This window comes from Carettochelys insculpta, chromosome 11 (genome assembly GCF_033958435.1).
Source record: "Carettochelys insculpta isolate YL-2023 chromosome 11, ASM3395843v1, whole genome shotgun sequence".
Lineage (NCBI taxonomy): Eukaryota > Metazoa > Chordata > Testudines > Carettochelyidae > Carettochelys > Carettochelys insculpta.
The window spans coordinates 44,453,647-44,476,038 of NC_134147.1; the positions used below are offsets into that span (position 1 = coordinate 44,453,647).

General features: G+C 44.7%; 1 protein-coding gene across 3 annotated transcripts in view; it reads left to right on the top strand.

The window, feature by feature from the left end:
* Positions 1-13,975, top strand: part of ADAMTS9 (ADAM metallopeptidase with thrombospondin type 1 motif 9) — a 140,198-nt gene extending 126,223 nt beyond the window's left edge. For all 3 annotated transcript variants that reach the window (XM_075004888.1, XM_075004889.1, XM_075004890.1), the window contains 8 exons: positions 1,030-1,162; positions 1,412-1,506; positions 1,665-1,759; positions 1,853-1,986; positions 3,311-3,402; positions 5,567-5,671; positions 9,636-9,730; positions 10,927-13,975. In XM_075004888.1, the coding sequence (XP_074860989.1) occupies positions 1,030-1,162; positions 1,412-1,506; positions 1,665-1,759; positions 1,853-1,986; positions 3,311-3,402; positions 5,567-5,671; positions 9,636-9,725 (744 nt within the window). In that variant the 3' untranslated portion in view covers positions 9,726-9,730; positions 10,927-13,975. The remainder of the gene's footprint in view (positions 1-1,029; positions 1,163-1,411; positions 1,507-1,664; positions 1,760-1,852; positions 1,987-3,310; positions 3,403-5,566; positions 5,672-9,635; positions 9,731-10,926) is intronic.
* Positions 13,976-22,392: the final 8,417 nt, after the last annotated feature.

Below are 22,392 nucleotides of genomic sequence, written 5' to 3' on the forward strand. Positions count from 1 at the left end.
GGCAAAAAAGCATACGTGACCCTTTGACTTGGATCTAGCCAAAGGGATGGTTGACCACATGGTTTTGGATGAAATTCACTTATGTGGATGTTCAAGACCAAAAATGTGAAAAAATGATATAGTAATATATGGACAGTTTTGAGTATCAACATACGAAGAATTCTGCATTCATTTCCCTGCTTCCTTCATGTGCAGTGATAGAGCACTGAAACACAGCTAACCTTTCAGTGTAAAATTATTATAGTGCCGGACATCTTCTGGATCCTAAATCACCAGCTCAGATTTCAATTAAAAGCTGATTAGTTTCCGAAGGCATTGCCATTCTCTTGACACTTCCCCAGGAAGTTTGGTTCATTAACTCCCCTCTGGCATTGAAGGATATGTAACAAATGTTTATGAAGTTGTGAGGGTTGAGTCAAGCAAAACATGAGATTTCCCTGAATTAATAGAACTTCTTTTGAGAGTGGCACATGCTTCAGGAAGTCAAAAATTGGCTGTTAATTTTCCCCATTGTCCTTACCAACTATTGTAAATTACCATGGCTGTGCCAACCTTTGATTTTCAAAATAATTCAATGTGGAAATAATTCTCAACTGTGTTGTTCCAAACCCTGGGGCCGATTCTGCTCCCATTGAAGTTTTATGGGGGACCTCCCTGTGACCTGGAGCTTAGCCTCATATTCATAAGCAGAGATTTGCTTGGATTGTGGCTCCCAAATAAATGTTTGCTCATCCCTGCTGGTGTGAAACAATGTCAAACAACTGGACTGAGCTAGTGGTATGAGTTGCTACTGGAACTCTTTGCTTAACCGTATGGTTGCAGCCAAGCGCCTTAAGACTAGCACATAGTCCCATTGAGATCTGTGGGGCTCCTTCCTTGTGTGTTTGTGAAGTTCAGCAGGAGCTCATGTTTTGTGCTAGATTAGAGTCTTGGCAAGCTGATCTTTGCCAGCCAGTCATCTGTGTCTTACCTTCCTTGGACCATAAGCACCAGGGATGGAGTGGGATTTCACCGTGTTTTATTTTACAGTGCTCGGTGACATGTGGCATTGGAGTGATGCATCGGTCAGTGCAGTGCTTAACCAACGATGACCAGGCAAGCACTTTGTGCTCTGCGGAATTAAAACCTGAAGAGAGGAGGAGGTGTCACAACATCCATGACTGTAAGTCTACGGCTTGATGTTGTCCATTCTGTCAGAGCTAGAGAGGCACCAAGCTCCTGCAGCTCCCGTGGATGTCCATGCAGGCTGCAGTCCTCGGCATTTCCTGCATCAGGCCTTTAAATTCACTGGAACAGCTCTCGTGCTTAAAATTAAACGTGTATATGCTTCATGAGCAGGGCCTGAGCACTCCCAGAAGGAGTGGTGATCTCCAGTGACTTCTCAACCACAATCCTTTCGGTGTCATTGCAGGTGAATTACCAAGCAGCTGCCAGGATGTGCAAAGACTCAAGGGTGTTATTGAAGATGGCGAATATTATCTTAAAGTTCAAGGAAGGATATTAAAGGTGTGTTTCGACTATATGACATACATTTCTGGATGCTGCAGAAATTCTTTTGTGTGTGTTCCCTTCACCTCCACTGTAGCGTTTCCCACCATCCATTTTCTAGAGATGTGCTTTGTACGGTAAGTGTCTGACAGAGTTGTGTTCTCTCACACTCTCAGATCTATTGTGCGGGGATGCAGACTGACAGCCCAAAAGAGTATGTAACTTTTGTCAGGGGGGATGCAGAGAATTTCTCTGAAGTGTACGGCTACAGGTAAGCAACCTCTTGACTCAGCGCTTCATGATGCTTTGTTTTCCATGGCAATATTTTCCTGCCATGAGTAGAAAGGGTTTTCTTTTGATTTAGATTGCATAACCCGACCGAATGCCCATATAACGGGAGCAGACGAGAAGATTGCCAGTGTCGGAAAGATTACACAGCAGCAGGGTTCTCTGCCTTCAGCAAAGTCCGGCTGGACCTGAGCACTATGCAGATAATAAGTGAGTAAAAAGCAGGGTCTCATTTACCCAAATGCAGGTCTGACTCCAGGCATAGGTGGAGTTTCGTGAGCTGTGCTCTTGGGCAGCCCTGTGAAAGCCCTTCTTTTATTTTATACCCGGTCCTCCCAGATCATTGACACATAGAGTTCAGATCATTCTCCAAAAGCTGCTGAGGTGCACAAGGAATGATGAAACTGTATGGCCCTTAGACAGGAAAAACCACAAAATAATGCCAGTTTTCTCCTTCCTTTGAATGGTCTGTTACCTTTCTGAGAACTTAACCGGGTTTATGTGTTGTTTGGACTTGATATTAAATTGGAATCAATTTAAATAGAGCCTTGGAGAGTCTGGCCCTACATCCCCTTCTTTCTGCCTCCCTCTCTCTCGTGTGTAGGTGCGCACACACGCGCGTACACATGCGCGCACACACACACACACGTACACACACATATATTAGGTGCAATTGCAGGATAAGACTTGAGAGGATCAGAGATGTTCATCCCTGCATGAAGCACTGTGGTATAAGAACTCCCCTTAGTGCAGTTGGACCTGGACTCTGAGCTCCATACAAGAATGAGTCAATGGCCACTGAAGTCGACGGGAGTGTTTCTCTTGGCTTTAGGAGGCCGTGAGCCAGCCCCAGTGAATCAAGCTTAGTGCTGGGAGCTGTGCTCTTGGCTTCCACGGGAGACACCTGGGGCTTTCAGCAGTTCCATGTAAATCTTGTACTTGCCACATTCACTGACATGAGAATTGCATGTCTGGTGTCCCACTGAGATTGACTCCAGAGGAGTCCCACACATTTACATCTCAGGTCCTGGCTCGACTACCAAATTAGATCCATTATTTAATTCCACTGAGCATCCAATTTAAGAAATGTGATTTTGCACATCGGCCCGAGGTGGCTGTGGTTGACACAGCCCATCTTCCCTGCCAGGGATTGCATCTACTCCAGGAGCAGTGGGCTCAGGTTACAGGGAAATTTTCTGCTGTGAGAATATAACGAAAGCCTGATGTCCATGTCGGTGATTTCTACACCATCAGATTCACCAAGGTACTCGAACGCATGTGTAGCTTTCAATAGGTGAAGGAGTCCCGTTCAGTCAAGTGCATTATTCATGTGCAGAATGCCACACTTGGTTTTTAAGCATCCTGCTGAATCAGGGTTTACTGCTGCAAGAATAAGAGACGAGATCTTGCTGAACTCACCAGATTAATGCAAAAAAAGCAAATTGCCCGAGCGTCCTTGTTAGCAAATAACGTGTTCAAATTTCTCTCTCCCCCACCTGCCCTCTCGGCGCTGTTCACCAAATAATTGTCTCAGCAACTGATTTACAGTTTGCACGGACACACGATGGACGACCTGTTCCTTACGCCACTGCAGGAGACTGCTACAGTGCGGCCAAATGCCCACAGGTATTTGACAATAACATTTTGTAGGAACTGGGTCCATTTGTTATGTTCAGACTGCCTATTTATTACTCTGGATCGCGTCAGCCCAGCTTTTGTCACATTCTCATCTCAGTGGTGTGAAACTTTCTTTTGTCTGTACAAAGTGTACTGTCCATTCTGCAAACAGCCAATGGGTGCTTGGGTGATAACCAGCAGGGTTTGAAAAGAGACATTCCATAATGCCAGGTCTGATTCAGCAGCCCTGCAGGGGGAGAGGGAATTGACAGTAAAGGGGAAATAAAAGTAACGATGGGGTTGGGGAGGTTTATTAGTGTGTGCTGGCAGGATCTGTTCATCTTGGATAATTATCTGGACCTAGGACTGTAGTGTCTATGTGCCTCGCTTTCTTAAGGCATGGCTCCTCAAAGTAGCCCCATGCAATAGGACAGTGTTGGGACCCCCACTTTTCAGATAAGGCACAAATCGGTGGCGAAGCAGGGAACTGAACCTGGCTCTGCCAAATCTCTGGCTATCACATTAACCACGGAACCGTTTTCCTACTAGGCTCAGTTATTTTTATTGTCAACCCCTTTTTTATTTGTGGTCCCCTAAAATATTTTGGATGGCAGTGGGGACCCCCCTTAGAAACCTTGGACATAGTGTGTGGACCCCCAGATGTGTGCAGACCAGGAACTGAAAACCACTGTTCTCAGGTAACGGGAACCATTTGTGTAGTCCTCTGATGTAATCTCCAGACCAGTGGTTCCCAGCCTTTTCCATAACAGGGCACAATTCAATGAGGAAAACAGTTCCATGGCACACCCACTTTTTTCAGCTGAATTGATTGCTCAAAAACATCACCTTTACTTACATTTACTGTGGTTGTAGTCTTACTAGAGAGGTTTGCAGCACAGTGGTGCATAAAACAAGCTAAACAAGGCTCCAATGCGTTAATGTTTCAAATCCACCACCAAATACAACGTCTTAGACAGTGAGCACAGGCGCATATTCAGAATCTGCTCAGTGCCATTCTATGGATGTTGAGTAAACAAATAACCACTGAAAATTTCAGCAGTTACTTAATTACTCAGAAGTTGGGGATCTGGCTCCAGAAAGCAGGCTCCCTCCCTCCCCCCACCCATTGGCACAGCAGGAAGTAGGGGCAGGCTCCCTGCCAGCTCGTTCAGGTCAGGAAGCAGCATTTCAGCAGCACCCCAGCATGAATGAGGTCCTGCGGGATTTACATTTCCCCTTGCAGCGGCTCTCCAAAGAGCCACTGCAAAGGGGTAGTGGGGGACATTGACAACCCTGCACCAGATGGGACTCAGGCAGCAGTGCTGACTGAGCCCCAGCTGGCGTGGGATCATCAATCCCCACAGCCCTGGGTGTCTTTGCAAAGAGCCACAGCGAGGGGAAATTGACAAAATTTCAGGGCAGGCTTGAACAGTTCCCAAGGCACACCAGTGTGCCGTGGCACACTGGTTGAAAATCACTGCTCTAGACCCTTGGGGTGCAGAGAGTACAGGTTGGAAACCGCTGTATTAGATAATCGGAGATGTGTGACAGGTTATTTGCGGAGGGTGTGGGGCTGGGGTGGAGCGGCAGACCTTCCCCACATCTGGAAAAAAGGGTTAAGGACATATCTAACACCACCACGAAACCGAGTTCAGATTTTTATTTAAGAGGGGGGAAGAGAGGAGCCAGATCAAAATAGGGATACTGATGCCCTCTGCAGGTAAGAAGGGAGAGAAAAGCTGAGGCTGAACTGGATCTAGTTTCCTTCTGTGTACCAGCAGCTGATGAAGCATGAGAGTAGGATCTGCAGCTTGTAACATGAAGGCCAAGATTGTCCTCTGCTGGCAAAGAGTGGAAAAGCAGTTCCCTCTGCCGCCCCAAATGAAAAGAAATTCTTAATCTGAGTCACGCTGTGATTTGCGTAATATGTGCTAATTGCTATCAGGGCTTGGAAAAACTGGAAATATTGCCAGTGAGATCTCATTAGAAAAATGACACCATGACATGTTGTTACGGAAGGGGGCTTGCAGCAGTGAAGAATGACATAATTTAAATAGGGCTCTGGAGTTGCATGGGATGTGAGGTTCCTTGTGCATCCTTCTCAGAGCACTTTGTGGTTGAGCCATTTCAGAAGATACAGGTTTGTGACAATCAGTTTGTGTTTGTTTTCTAGGGTCGCTTTAGCATTGATCTTTCCGGAACAGGCCTTTCGGTAACAGAAACAGCCAAGTGGATCTCGCAAGGGAATTACGCAGTGTCGGAAATTCAAAAATCCCCAGTAAGAGAATGAGCCTATTAACTCTGAATCTGGTTATACCTGCTAATGTGAGGTGCCTAATTACCATGTGCTGCATTATCTTGCATTGAATCATTCTTCTTGCACCATATCATAATGAAATCTAGCATAGCGTATTGGAAGCGTAAAGAAGAATGCCCTCTATCTATGTTTGTATTGGAACAGGACAGGTGTAGTAAACGTAACTTGATCTTAATTATTGCAGTTAGTTAATGGGTTTGTTTAACTGTGAAACTAAAAACACTGAGACCTATGGTGCAGACATGTCTTTAATTAGCTTGTGAACCCTTCTGCGTGGTACCTTTGCCTGATGGGATAATAAGCAGGGCCACATTCTATGTCCCTGACTCTGGGAACATTCTTTCTGGGAGCATTTCGTGAGTAAGGACAGTAAAATTTGACCTCAGAAGCCTTTTCTATCTATAACTTTGAATTTCATGACCAAGCACACATAGTAAATCCAGTAATGGACGTATGGCTGTTACTATTTGCTTGCAGAAGCTATGAGAGGCTCCAGTCAGGAATAAGGATTCCTTTGCGCTAGGCATTGCACGTATCTATAATGAAGAAGACAGTCCCTGCGCCCAAAAAGCTGAGGTCTTTCGGCTGCTAGAACAGTTAAAGACCTGCTTAGTTGATGTTTGTCCATCTTCATTCAGTAGGTAGGCGTTAGGACTAGATGCTGATTTATGTCTGATAAGTCTCAGATGCTGGTTGTGAGGAGAAGGCAATTCCCTGCAATAGGCTTGGGAAGACCTTACTGAATAGGATGTAAGTGTCTTTGGAATCCCATGCAGTAAATGACGTGGTTCTGCATTATTACAGGCTGGGATGATCAAGAGCCTATGTTGGACAATGCAGCTGACAAGAATGGTCTTTTGGGACAATATGCATGATGTGGAATTTGTGGGGTATCTCTAGGAGGAGGTGAATGCAAATATCATCTGCTGGTTAGCCAAAACCCAGCCTTTTGAAGTCAGGCCCACAGGAAGGGATCATTGTTTGCTCATTACCCGTTTCTGAAGTGTGGGGATCAAAGGCCAAAGCTGAAAAAGAAACAGGCTAATGTGCACTGTCAATGCCTGGTTCTGAACTGAGGCTCTTAGGAACTTACTACTGCAGCAAATCTCCTTGGTGAGACTTGACGGACTAACTCCTACCAGAGCCCTTGTTAGAGTTGGAGAATGGTCTCTGGTAAGATAATTAGCATGTGTGTAAGCATGGAACTGTGCAGCCTGGGAAAATCCCAGTCAGGACGGAGAAAGGCCCAGGCCTCCACAGAAGAGAGGTGATGGCTGTGGAGCCTGCAGCCTCAAGTGAGTGCCTTTGGTGGACCACAGAGTAGAAATACAGATACAGTTTTACTAAAATATGATGCTCGTATTTCTGAGAGGGGGAGTGAGGTGGAAGGGGTGACAGTTTGAGAAGAGAGGGCAGGAAAGGAGTAGGAAAGCATAAAGACTGAGAGAAGAAGAAGAACTAAGAAGAAGACTCTTTCTTGGGCTGTAAGGTCTTCAGGCTGCATCCTCTCAGAGATCAGGGCTGGGGTTTTCAGCAAAACCTCAGCGAGCTTCAAATGGGCTTGGGACTCTGACACCTGTAGGCCCCTTTCAAACTTCAAGCCTGGCTCCCAGAATAAGAACGAGGGTCTGCTGAGACAAGGACTCTCCTGTGGGTGTAGAGCTTTAGGAGGCAGCTCAATGTGCAGAAGCAAACCGAATGCTGGGAATCATTAGGACAGACAGGGATAAAAAGAGAGAAGATATCATATTACCAGCTCATGGCGTGCCCATAGCTAGAATGTGGCATGCAGATCTGGTGGTCCCATCTCGACATGTTAAACTAGAACCAGAAAAGGTACAGAGGAGGGCAGCATTCTCTCCGGTCCTTTCGGAGGCAGCTCAGTGCTGGCAGAAGTTCCTTGTACTGCCGCCTGCTATGCATTCACGTCAGGGCCGAGCAGAATCCCACCTCAGGGTTCTGTTTCCCTTGTGGCAGCTGATGATGTCACTAGTACCTGTTCCTGAGAGGAACAGCTGCTTCTGCACCGCTTTAGCTGTCAGTGAGCCCGGCTCTCACGAGAAGAATGCAAGCTCTGGATCTGAGTTGTGGCCAGGACAGATCTACTCAGCTCCCCTTCAGGAACAAGCTTCAGCAGCAAACCTCCGGCTGTTGAGTTAGGAGCTGGGAGAGGCAAATGAGGTGATCGTAGCTGGCAGCATCAAAAGAAACCTGAAGGGACATGACTTGGCTTAATCACTCTTGGCAGCCTGGCCGGCATAATTCTTGGGGTGCCAGTGCCAGTGCAAACCGAAGGAGAAAAGAAATACCAATCTGAAATGCCAGCCATGCGTTACCATCCCAGAACAATAGCATGGAGCGCAGCTGTCAAAGTTTACTAATTAGTGCTCTGCAGGTTTGCACGGGGCCTAAGTCCTATGTTCAGGTAATAAAGGCTCAGTTCCCCTTGGAAGCGCACCCAGATCGTTGTGCAAACGATCCAGGGTGCATGCTCTGTAGACAATAAGAGGTGGATTTAAATCTCAGTGACTCTGTAGAGCCATTGGATCTGATGGCGGTGCATGAGTTTAACTGAGGTCAAACTCGGGCCTAAGCTCTTCTCTGTATTCCCGTCTTCTACCATATCACAGTGATCTGCAGGGTGGAACGGATAGAGAGGAATGTAGGGAGATGGCAGCCAGATCTAGTCAGCCCCACTATCAGGGCATCACTTCCATCACACCCAGGGCTGCCGAGCCACACCCGGCTTTTCCATGTCAAATAAATACTTGGATTTCCCCTCTCGTTTCCTCCCCTAGGGACATAGGGTTAGCGTATTCAGAGAACATTCTCCTATATCTCTGTGGAGGCAAGTTGGAGAAACCTCAGGTGTAAAGAACTTCCTGTCACATCATCTTCTCCTTCGATGTTGTTTCATTTGGCAAATCACAAATACAGTAAAATTCCTTTAATCCGGCCTCTGATGGTCTGGAAATCCTGGTGGTCCAGCGTCTGTAGTCCCCGAGATACACCAGGGTTGTGGGAGGAGTGAAGGAGCTGGAGGAGCATGGGGTGGTGAAGAAGCTGGTTCTACAGTGCTGCCCATTTCACCCACTCTTCCTGCGCACAGGTGTTGAGACGTGAGATCAGAACAGCCTCAGGCATGCAGGAACAGAGGGAGATGGCACCTGCCGCCCAGGCCCTACCTAGGCTCTGCGCCCCTCAGTGCAGCACAGACTGCGTGGCTGGCCCCCTCTTACCAGCTCGGACTCACGCACACAGGCAGGGCTCAGCTCCCAGGCGTCTGTTAGCCACGCGGCAAAGCAGCCTGTGGAACCGCTGTCCCCAGCACTATGGTGCTGGCCCAAGGCACACCATGGCGCTAGCCCAGGGCACGCTGAGCTCTGCAGATCTCCAGGGTGTCGTGCACTGGGTGGCATCATCGTGCACGCCTGGTTTCCTTCGCCGTTGGGTATGCAAATGGCACTGTGGAGCCTGCGGGGGTGGTGAAGAAGCTGGGGATGTGCGGAGGTGGTGAGCTTCAGCTGGGCGGAGGGGTGGTGAGCCACGATGGGGCGAGGGTTGAACTAGGGCGTGGGGGTTATAGGGATATCCAACAACCCAGGAAATTTGGTAATCTGGCACCTGTCCTGTCCTGAACATGCTGGATTAAAGGAGTTTTACTGTGCTCTACTTCCTCTGCGTTCAAACCAGCCAGTGTCTGACCTGTTATCTGTAAACGTAATTTACATTTGCATCCAAGAAAAAATAGCCGTTAATTTATAAATCATTATACATTTGCAGGGGAATTTTTTCCCTTCCAAAAATCATTTCTATTCTGTTGTTAAAACACCCACAGACCTGGGTCTTTGGAAATGGTGGCATTTTGTTTTGGCTCATGTGACCTGAGTTTGAACCATCATTTCTGGTTTTTTTCCCCCCACAGGATGGTACCAAAGTAATAGGGAAATGTGGTGGTTACTGTGGAAAGTGCACTCCGTCCTCTGGAACAGGCCTCAAGGTTCAAGTGTTCTAGCAATGGTGGGTTCCCATTGTTTCGGTGCTAAGGGAAATTGTTGCAGGGATTTATTGCTGAAGCAACACACGCCTGAGTCCTATTTTCAAACTAGATTTAGGCACTTCAAGCTCTGTTTTCTTGGGAATTCAGCCTTTTTAAAATGTTACCCTGAGTGTCTAAGTCTCTTTTGCAAATGGAATGTGGGTTTTGGGCTTCTAAGGCCCTTAGGATCCTTTTGAAAATACTACCCAGTATTTAAACTTCACTGGTATTAAACTTTGACTTGTATATAATGCCTTTAATTCCAAAGGTCTTATCAAATGATCATAACATTCATATGTCACCCTTGGGAGGGAAAATAATGCTGTCTGGCACAATGCAGGGAGTTGCTTTCTGGCCTAGACATGAGGACAAACCACTCCAATTCATGAAAATACCAGCAATCACATGGACCAACTTTTCAGAGAAGGTCCCTGTGCAAAAAGAGTAACGGATTTTTGGAGCACCTGATGAAGTGGGTCTTTGCCCACAAAAGCTTATGCTCCAAAAAAGGTGGAAAAAGTACCCACTGTTCAAATTGTCCATTGAAAATTAAATCCCCTGTTTCCACCTAGGCTGGGGCTCCATTTTTAAGAGTTTCTCCAAGAGACCCCACTGTGGAGATAGGTTATTTACTCAGAAATACAAATAGCTATGCAGCCCCTTAGACCATAGTTGTCTGGGGTAAATTAACAGCCACTGCCCAAACTTACACCAGACCCTCTGGCTGAAGCAGCTGCAATTTGAGAATCAAGGATCCAGTTATATTTATAATTATGGTTCCTTGATGGCTTCCCCAACCCCAGACTGAGTGGATCACGGCATAAAACCATTTGTTTTTGCACCATTAAACTTCATGGGAATTGACTGATCTACCTGAAAGGGAGCAGGATCAAATTCAGGGAAACAGTGAGACTGACTGTACATACCGAACAGTCCTAGCCAAACTGAAAGAAATGGAGGAATGTGTTTCCTCTGCTCTTTTCACCTCTTGCAGCATTAGCAGCTACCTGCTAATGTAACAATAGCAGGTAGAATGTTTGCAGATGGATATTTGATTTTCGAGTCAGCGCTACCAAGCCCTTCCAGCTGCAAGTCCTTTTCTGAGATGAGAAATCAAATGTTTCACAAACAAAGATAACCATCTTACTAAACCATGCAACTTGTTTGTCTATTTCAGGTTTTCTGGAAAAGCAGGGAGATGAGATGGATGAAGGATAGTGTTGCAATACCTCTGCCTTCTACTTTTGTGCTTGTTTGTGTGTGCGTGTGTATGTATATGTATTTTATATTCTTAATGATGTAAAGTATAATATTTATGGCTGGAATTATTTATTTTGATTTAATATTTTTGTACGTAAAATGTTTATATTAAGGCTGCTTTTATTGTTTTTTTGTTAAATCTTGCAGTCAAACCACTGCATTTTACGTACTCTACATTATATGTAGCATTATGACAAAAGTGATACTTCATTGTCACTGTACTCAATTGTTTACTTTCATCAGTAATTTTTCTTCTTGTTACAGGCTGCTTTAGCCATTCAAGGTGCTACACAATTTGCATAGGGGTATTTTTGGCATTTCAAAGTACAGTCTTTTTATGAGGAAAATAGAGCATTTTTTTATTTTGGGAGGTGTTGTTTTTGTTTTTTGTTTTTTTACTTATTAGGCAGACAGCACTAAGAGTAAGGGAAAATGAATACAGTATTTGCTGTACTATCAGTCATTATCTTTTAGATATATATTTTAATTGCATCTGACCTCTGTGGCCAGCGCTAACAGTCGCTGGTTTGGTGCTATCACAATGTATTTATTAATTCTGCATAGCTTTAAACAGTTAGATCCAGTGCCACCATAGATAAAGGAGGGAAATGAGTGGATGAACCAGTTAAGATAAACTTAAGTCTAACCCAAACCTAGGGTCTCACCCTGTTTATGGATCCAAAACTTGAAACCCATTTTTAAGGCTCACAAAACTTCAGTTACATTTTTTAAAATAAACGTATTCTAACTGTATCTGCTGTGGCTCTCCTGTTTCCATATGGAAATTAAGTTGTCCAAGACAGACTGAGCCATACGTGTATGCTAAAAAGCACAGCAAAATCTGCCTCAAAATCATAAAACATCAAACCCACCTACTTTGTACACGTTGGACCTCCCAAATCGAGGACTTCCTTATCTGGCAGAGCCACAGATGTTCCAGGACTAGAGAGTACTAAGGTCGGGGCCAGAGTGGCATCTGTGGGGCCAGGGACTGTTTCTGGCAGCCTGGCCACACCTGGGGCTGGCATCTGTGGGCCCAGTGGCAGCCCAGCTGGAGCCAACATCCACAAGGCCCAGGCTGGGGCTGGGGCCATAGCCAATGTATGCATGGCTGGGGCCAGCTGCCAGCAGCAGGGAGGGGCGGCGGTCTGGGGAGCTGGAAGCAGGGGACCTCCCGTGGTCCGGCAAATTCCCTCATTCGGGACAGGTCAGGTCCCAATAGTGCCAGACCAGGGAGGTCCAACCTGTAATATGTTCCTGCCACCTTGTGCCACCACGCCTCTGAAGTTCATTTTGGAAGTGGGGTTTATGGAAATGTGGGAGTTGTCATGGGACAGCCAGGGCACTCAGGAAAAGCACCTAACTGAACAGACAATGCATATGTTAGTATTGCTCTGGACTACTTTTGTAGATGACTGTACCCCTTAGTTCTTTCCCTACAGTTTCACTACCCATAAGAACATATTGCCCATTCACACTGCATTTTTGGTCTGACCCAATGCCAGGAATTCTCAGGAACAGTAGGAGTGGGAGCCTGTTATCATGGGACTTTCAGCAACATGAGAAGCCAAAGAGTTTGTCCAAAAGTTTGCATAAATACCCAAGTTTTTGGATGTACATTTAAATGCCAGCAGGGGGACTGAAACCTCAGACTTCCGGAGCTCAGTGCACACTTCAATGAGACCAACAATTCCAGGGCACATCCACCTTTTCCACCTGAACCGATTGCTCATAAATGTCACGTTGACTTGTGTTTACTGTAGTTACAGAACATGGAGATGCCTCGTCACGCGGCACAATGTTGATCAGTTGCCCCCACAGTAGCCACTTTGCAACGCCTCTGTGAGGGGAGATTGGCCAACCCTGAGCCAGCTGGGAATCAGGCAGCCTTGCTGTTTCAGCCCCCAGCTGGTGCAGGTTTGGTCAATTTCCCCTCTCCTCAGCTCTTTGCAGAGCCCCCCCGGGGAGGGAATTGACAACCCCAAGGCAGCTGGGGGCTCAAGCAGCAAGGCTGCCTGACTCCCAGCTTCCATGGGACTGGTAAATTTCCCCTCGCAGAGGCTTTGCAGAGCGGTGAGAGGGAAAGTGACAACCCCTACCAGCTGGGACTCAGGCAGCCTGGCTGCTTGACCTGGCAGCTGCTGCAAGGTTGATCAATTTCCCCTCCCTTCAGCTCTTTGCAGAGCCATGGGGGGAACTGATGACCCCAAGCCAGCTGGGACTCGGGCAGCCTGGCTGCTTGACCTGGCAGCTGCTGCAGGGTTGATCAATTTCCCTTCCCTTCAGCTCTTTGCAGAGCCATGGGGGGAACTGATGACCCCAAGCCAGCTGGGACTCGGGCAGCCTTGCTGCTTGAGCCCCTATCTGGCGCAGGGTCATCTAAGTGCTATGAAATTTCATCAATTTCCACCCCCCACAAAGAGCTGGTGGGAGGGGAAATGGATGAAATTTCTGCGGCACACTTTGAGAGGCCTCGCAGCCCATCAGTTGAAAACCACTGCTCTACAGCTTGACGTAAAATCCAGCCAATGCTCAGCTAAGGCTCTAAAGGAGACTCATTCTTTCTCTTTTTAACTCATCTACCTGCCAGTGCATGGGACAGTGAGTTACACCCAGGTGTGTGGGTTACACACATACTTAACCACACCCAGACTCAGATCCTTCTGAGATCCTGTTAACCTAAATTGTCTAACAGCCAACACTACATAAAGCAAATTTAAAATGTTTATTATAAGAATATAAAATTATAATATTAATAAACTACAAACATAGAACTGTAGGGCTGGAACCTGTTCATGATCAGATCCAGTGGTATGTAATGCGTACCTGTGCCTAGGCTATTTTTAGCATCTTTATTCAGAGGTCTAAATATGGTCTATTTTGAAATGAAAATTGTTAGCCAGATCCCCAGTGGGAATAAACTGGCAAAGCTATATTAAAGTCAATAGTGTTTTGGTGATTTCCACCACTCCAAAATTCTGGTCTTTGCTTATTTAGTCAAATGTTGCCTAGTTATTTGTGCTAATGTTTGGATCCAGAAAGAGGCTATGTTATTCCATTTTGCATTTTATATTCCCCCAAGTAGTTGGATATGGTTTTACGACAGGCAAACTGTTTTTCAACAGCCTGGGTTGTTTGTTTATGTGAAAGAATAACGAAATGACATATACAATATTTGCAAAAATGCCAAAAATACCATTTCAAAGTACATTTTATTTTTATTTGTAAAGGAGAAGCAGGGAAAAAGAGAGAGGAGTTCTGAAGCAGTGTTTTTGCCATTGCTACTCACCATTGAAGCTCCTGTTCTGTAGGGGAAAAGGGAAAATTGCACTTTTACTTTTAGGAACAAAAACAGTGATGCTCAATTAATGTGTACACAGCACAGGCTGGTTTTATTTTTTGTAATGAAGTGAACAAATATTTATAAAAACAAAACATTATTTAGACCTGTACGCATTCCGTTCTACCATGAAACTTGGTAACCGCTGGCAACAGAGGCAAGAGAAACCTAAAATTATGAAATAAAACATAAGGGAATTATTGATACTTATCTTTAGAATCATGGATAGATTAAATAAGTTAGGAAAATTGGGGAGGACCACTGAGATATTAGCTCATGTGAAGTAAATATAATTATGTATTTTCCATACCAATGCCATTATTTTTCTAAAAAGTTTATTTTCCAAGCACTTTCCTGTACAAAGTTATTGTTTTTTCTTTTCTTACCACCAAAAGGAAATGAAAAGTTCTGTAGCATATGCGTTTGTGGTCTTTCTTTGCCATCATCATGTGTCACTCCCTGTGTACTAGTACAAAGGCAAAATGGTCTGTACACAAGGGAAGAACTCATTACTGGTAAAAGTGAATGTTACACTAGCATCTCTCTCCTTAAACTTTTGATTACTGGAGTAGTTCAGTGCAAAAGTCATAACAGAAAAACAGGAGGCATAATACTAAATTATCAAAAGTTTCAGAAGGTAGGAATGAGGGGAAAGATTATGAGCCACTATCTCAGATGGCAGAAACAGAAGTAGTAGGTCCTATGAGGCCCATGATGATTTCAAGAGCTCATAAAAAAATGTATCTTTCCATAGGGAAAGGAAGCTCCAAGGGTCAGGGCACTTGGATTTGGGAGACCTATGTTCAAATCCCTGCTTTGCCACAGACTGCCTGTGACTTCTTGGGTGAATCACTTAGCTTATCTATACCTCTGTACCAGTGGGGATAACACCCTGTCCTGCCTAACAGGGGTCTTGGGAGGATCGGTTTAATAAGGGTCAGACAGAGGGGCTCGGATAGTGGGTGATATATACGTGCCTTATATACAAATATGAAAAACTAGATACATTCACTATATATATGAGTTTGTCTGTCTGTCTGTTCAAGAATGTCTCCTAAATGGCAAGAAAATAGGACGACTAAATTTGGCATGCAGCTTCCTCTTATCGTAGCATAAAGCAAGGTAAGTGTTTGACTGTGCCAGGACAATGAGATGGCCCTGGAATAGGACGGCCCATTCAAACGCTCTTGTCTCAGAGCTGAACCATGATACTTCTTTACCTGCTTCAACATGTTGAAGGTGCATTCACCTGAAGCCAGTGATGCAGTCAAGCTGACCATAATACACAATGCAATTGTGATATTGGGAAACACCCCAGAGAGTCCAAGTTTAATTAAAAAGTGGCTAAATTTGAGGCCGAGGCCAAGGCCAAATGACGCCCCCCCCCCCGGCAGTTGACCCAAGGTATATGTATTGCACCATGGTTTTTACTCCATCCCCTTCCTTCAGATATTTTTCTGTAAGTTCTCCAAAGTGATTTACTTGTTTAATGATGGTGGGCTGAGCATTGCTGTCAGTAACCACCACGCAACCCCATTAACATTGCAGAGAAAGTCCGTGAGCTGAATTTGGTGTGTTGGTTTCAGAACCGGAAGGCTGGTGCTCTTTTTCTATTATAATGTGTTGGTTCTACTATGGAAAAGCAATTTAGACTGGCTTGCTAAGCTAAGTATGTGCCTTTTATCCTATACCAAAATGTGCTGGAATTGACCCTAAGACATAAAAACCTAATTTACTGTGCCCCACTGCTAGTTCAACATTTGTCTGTACTAAAGGAGACTTTGTTTTTCTTTTAATCAAGAAATATATAACTCTCCAGGTTTTGGATCACACAGCTTTTCCCAAGTCCAAGCTAGCTGGTTCTGTATTTGCACGTCCTTGTGGTCAGAACATCTGGTATTAATTGCAAAAGGGTAATTATTGCAGAATTATTGAATTACTGAGTTCCAGAAGCCTGCCAGAAATGTACACCCTGCAAACTCTTTATTGTACGTTTAGGATTAATTGCTGTAAAGATTACACAGATTGCTTTGTATTATTCAGCCTATCACTTGAATATTGGCACCATTCCTTCTCTTGACGTCCAGCAAAAAGGTGCTTTTAAATGAAAGGAGGATGTTCCACAAAGCAGAGAAACCGTTGCTGGGAATCCTGAGGTCAGATGTGCTGCGCACACTTGGGACAACTGGAGAGGGGGTCAAAGAGTTACAAGGTTCAGATAAATGCACATTACAAGGCAAGACTTAAGGAGCCAAACCTATTTATTAATATGATTGTTTATTCTAGCAGTGCCTCAGGGCCAACCGTTGTGCTAGGCCCTGTACAAACTCTCTAACAGGCAGCCCCTGCCCTGAAGAGTTTACAGTCTAAATGGTATCTCTGACTCGCCTCAACACAGTTTTCTCCCAAGCCCAAATGGGGCAGCAGAGGGAGAGCAATTCCTGGCTTCTGCTGCTCCCAGCGTGTGTGTATGTTCACAGTTCTGGGTTCACAGAGATGCAGGGGGATGGAAGACCCTGTCTGGGCCCCATCTTTTCCCTGCCACCCAATGCAGCAGTCCCTGCTTTGGCAGCTTTTGCTCCACCAGCTGGAAGCTCTAGCTGAGAGGAATCCTGTAATCGTAGAAGGCCCTTTCGTCTAGTGAAGGCACAGACTGGAAGCACCACTACTGGCCAGCGGTGAGGGTCATTAACAACTGGGACAGTTCTCCAAGGGAGTTCTCCAGCAGATGGACTTGTTACATCAAGACTGAGGGTCTGAAAGACGGGTGGCACCAGCCTCTTCCCTGTGCAGGGACTGAGATGGGCCTTTCCCTCCCGCGACCAGGAGGCCCTGCTCTCCACCACTGAGGGCCCCTTCGCCATGGTCCGGCCAGAGCCAGACAGTGTGCAGCACTGGCTACTTGCAGGCAGTAAGAGCCACCCAGCAACGGGGAGTTAGTTCTGGGGCCAGCAGACCCCTCCCAGCACTCAGGGGAAGGGCCCAAGAACCAAGGCCGGAGTGAGTCAGTCCAGGCTACTTCGGGGATCTCCAGACCCTCCGTCTGTCCTGGGTGGTGTGCCCCAGTGGGTGAAGACATGGGCTGGGGGCTGTTTTTGGTATCCCCTGCCCAGGCTTTCTGCTGCATTGCTTCTGGAGCTGGGCTCCTGGCCAGCAGCCACTGCTCTCTCCACGCTGCCTTCAGAGATGGGTGGCTGGAGAGTGGCAGCTGTTACAGGGGGTTCAGGCAGATTTTGGGGTGGCTATTGCCCTCCCCTGCCCTGCCCCTGAGCTGCCTCTGTAAAAGATACTCTAGTCCATCCAGATGTTGGTGGACTCTCCCTCTGTCATGTACACAGGTATTGCCTAGGAAAGCCACTTAATTGTAGAAATTCCCATTGTTTCAAATAGGCCTTTGGAGCTTACAACTCTCCAGAGTTTACGTTAGTCAGCTCTCTTCCTTACAACCCTACAATGTTGAGCAGACGTTTGCCTTTTGAATACTATCTTGACAGCTTGATTCATTAAGGTTCAATGTAATTCAGTGAGGTTGGTCCAGGATATTGCAAGAAATTGTCACAACTCAAAATTATAACAGTCCCTTACAGGCTCTCCAAATGGGCTTATTTTCCTGAAAGTGATAGGATGGGTGAGGTAATACATTTTATTGGGCCAACTTCTGCATTTTGCATACGCTTAGTAATCATAGAGCTAATTTAAAGGAGCCTCTTTCCATAATCAGTTGACAAAAATTCCATCCCAAATGGCCTTTTGTTGAAATTTAAACTTTCTGCAGGAACATGTTGAATTTAAGTGAAGTGGCATGGTAAGTAAGTTGAAACGAGGCACTAAGATTAAAGCATTTTGCCGTTGTAGGAATATTTCACTTTTTCACTTTGAAATTATTTTGTTTACAACTTGTTTGCAATGTTGTAGTAGCTGTATCAGTACCAAGATATAACAAAGGCAGGTAAATGAAGTAATATTTTTTATTGTACAGGTTGAACCTTGCTTGTCTGGAACTCTCTTGTCTAGCAACATCCATTATCCAGCATGATTTCGGTTAGCTGGACAACCACTTATGGATGTGGCCAGGTTTCCCATGGTCCCATAAATTTGGCTTACAGCTACCAGTCCTGGCTCTCAGTGTTCTGTGCTGTTATTTAACTCTAATTGATCCCTAAATATCTTCTAAGAGCCCACTGAGCTATGAAAGTGTTGGTAATGCTGCTAGACAATATTGACCTCCTGTGGTCCAGCAAATTCTGTTATTCAGCATTAGTCAGGCCCCAAGAGTGCCAGAGTAGAGAGGTTCAACCTGTACCGACTTCTGTTGGGAAGACATGTTTTTAAGCTACACAATGAAGAACTCTTTGTAGCTCAAAAGTTTGTCTCTTTTGCCAGCTAAAGATAGCCTAATGAAAGATACTACCTCCCCCACCTGGGCTCTTGTTTTAGAAATTGATTTCATTTCATACTACATTGTAAATTATCAAATACAAGTTTTAAAAGCCAAATCAGAAATAAAAACATTCTGAGTTTATCGAAATAACATTTTGCTTGAAGTGAACTGAACTTTTGCAGGAAATTTCAAAATGTCTTTGACTTCAAATTTCAAAATTTTAGCATTTCCATTTCCATTTCCCACAGAGCTCCATTTGGAGGTCATTCATTCATGCCATGCTGATTAGCGTAGGCGATCATGGCCCTCCACCCCTGTCTATTACAAGTACTCTGGAGCATCTCCACAGTACTGTGGCAATGCAACCATGAAGTGATACTATCCAGTATTTTCTCACGTTGTCTACCTCGTCCTCGCTTTCCATTATACTTTCCTGTTGTCACTAAATTTTCAAGTGCAGACTTTCTAATTATATGGCCTATAAAGTTTGCCTGCCTTGTTCTTATCCTATTTAACAGTGTTCTTTTGCTGTTGGCTTCAGTTAAGACAGACTCATTCGTCCTTTTGGTCATCCATGAGTTGCACCACATCCTTCTTAAAAACCACAGATTTGGAGGTACCATTTCTAAAATGTTTGAACATAAGCTAAACTACCTGTGCACAAGATTTCTTTCCAGGGTGCATCTTAAAAACCAAAAGAAATCATATGTAAGCATATTTCAGGCCATTTACATTTTTAGCTTACTCTAACGTAAAAATAACTGTGGATTTCAGACAAGAAATGGATGGGATGCACAAGGGGAAACACTGATTAAGCAAGGAGCAAGTTGTGATTAAAGATTGTCCCTTCTCTCCGTTAAGAAGGCACTTTAGCATGTGAAATCTATTCACTTGCTTAAGTCATACCTGGCATTTAAGTAGATGCTGAATCAGGACCTACAACTATTATATCAAACTGCAGCTAATTAGACATTTATTAGTGGTTGGTGTATAAAAGTGTTCATCTTCGACAAGAAAGCTAGGGACAAAATCCAGAATTATAAAGCATAATCTCCGAGTGCAAATCCCTTGTGTGTGTATGGTGGTAAGTAGGGTTACATATGCATTCTTCCTTCAGTAAAAATGATTACTTGGCTCCATTCATACGTTGATCATTTTCATCACCCTTCTATAATCTTCAACTACCCTTCACATGAACAGTTAAACTAATCAGGTTTTTGCCTCATTGTTCTGTGCTAATCCAGGACTGCTAGCTGCTGACCTTTCTCTTTAAAGCTGTTCACTGCTGGGGATTTTTTGCATGATGCAGAAGGGAATATTTTAAATAAAACTCATTAATTGCTCTCACTCAATGTAGCAGGGAATAATGCTTGAACACGGAGACACATTTCCAACCCACCAGGAATATTGAGCTGCGCTAATGTTCTCTATTTTTCAAGGATGTCTGTGGAGGGAAACCTTAGTAATTGCACTGATTCTGCAACATTTCTCAGTACTGGACATTTTCTCCAGAAATATTTTTATAGTCAGAGAAATACACATTGCAGATGACTCCTGTGAATGGTGAATACTAGCATTACAATTTGGGGCCAGGTACAATTTACAAATACTTAGTGAGATTGTGAGCTTTCTGTATGAGATGCTTCAATTAACAGGGATGGGAGTGAATTTTCATTGATTACAAAGGCAGAAGGGACCTTTGTGGTCATGTAGCCTGAATTCCTGTGTAACATAGGCCAGAGAGCTGCAGCAGAATAAGTCCTAGAGGTGATCTTTTAGGGTGTGTCTACACAGCAAAGTTATTTCAAAATACTGGCCGCTTTTTCAAAATAACTTTGTGAACAGCTGCATAATGCAACTGCTATTTTGAAATTCCAAATAGCAGATGGCTGATTTCAAAATAGATAAACCTCATTGTATGAGGAACAGTGCCTATTTGAAAATAGGGATTTCTAAAAAGGGACTGTGTAGATAGGGAATAGAGCCTATTTTGAAATAAGCCATAGTGCATTCGATTGCTTTATTTCAAATTGGGCTCTATTGTGTGTAGACACACTGTTTCGGAATTACATTTGCTTATTCTGGAGTTTCCCTGTCATGTAGATGCAGTATTATTTTGGAATAACAACTCTAGAATAAGCTATTCTGGAATAATTTTGTATGTAGACATACCCTTAGAAAAACCACTAAACTTGATTTAAAATTTGTCAGTGACGGAAACCATGCTAGGGTGGCCTACTGAACAGATGATGTGAACATGACTTGACCTGGCTTAAACATGGCCAGAAACAAAAAAAGATTCTGGGAGCTGAGCCTCTCTAAGCAGAAGTGACGGGAAATAAACTTGATAAGTCAAACAGGAAAGCACTGCGGACTGGACTGCATATACAATCAATACTGGACCTATTGGTCAGTAAATATGGGCCCCTGCAAACATAAATATCATATGAGTGAAGTTACAGCATTGAGCACAGGTACTTGAGCACCATAACCTAACAGGAGAAGTCATGCAAAAGCCTGAGGAAATAATTGATAAGTGAATGCTGCCGTAGTCAAATGAAGCGGTGAGGGTCCTGGCCTACCTGAGCTCAGGTGACGCCCAGAGAAGGGTGAGTGAGAGTGAGGGTCGCTGTTTGCTGTGTGTTTGTTGTTTTCTAAATGATTTGGTCTCTGTTGTGCTTTTATGTCTTAAGTTAGGACCAATGGTGCTTTAGAACCCTGTGCAAAGTCTGCCTCTGTGTACTTATGCTCCTGCGTTTTGACAACGTGGAAGAGCCAATTTGTAGATCCAGAAGGCCCACATGGCTTGAGTTCTGGGAGTGGGTGTGTTTAACCAATGGGGAAGTCTGGGAGTGAGCACTGGTCCCAAGGTTGAGGCTGTTGGGCTATGGAGGTCTCTACGGTCAGAATGGAAAATTTGCTAAGGGTCCTGCACTCTGAAAGGGTGCCGAGAAACTCCAAGCCAGGGGCAGTGCCTGGAGTTGGAGGTTTAAAGCACACGGAGTTAGTGTTTGGATCTTGTCATCGTCTGGTGAGTGGCCAAGAGTTACGAGTAATTAATCATTGCAGTGTGTCTATAACTCCACTGGTGAGTGTGAGTTACTAACTTCCTTATGTGGCTAATCCAGAGGCTATTAGTCTTTCACAGTTCCAGCCAGAGAACTTTAGCTCAAGTGTGGCAGTTCATTCTATTCCAGAGCTTCTTGCTCCATTCAGTAGTATTGGCTACGATAGTGGCCATCACATGCACGTATTAGTCTGTTGTACTACAGTCCTCATCTTCTGCCAGCCCTTTACAGTATGGGCCAGATTTTCAACATTAAGAGCACACAGCTGAGCACATTCATTGGCACATACCTGGTTTCGGTGCACATTTTCCCAACGTGGCCACTCAGCCAGATCTGGTTAGGGTATAGCTGCATGAGCATAGCTACGTGAGCCATAGTTTGAAAAGTTAGATCTGTGCCAGATAAATCTAGATGCAAATGAAATGTTGCTGTTTCAACTGAACTTGTGAATGCTTAATTGAAGTGACAAATAATAACCCAAGTGGACTATGCCCCAAATTATGTGCATTTATGTAAATTACGTAAATGGGTGTGAATCCATTGGCTTTATTATGCCAGCAGAGAGGGAAAAAAAGTAAATTTGGACTTTCCCTA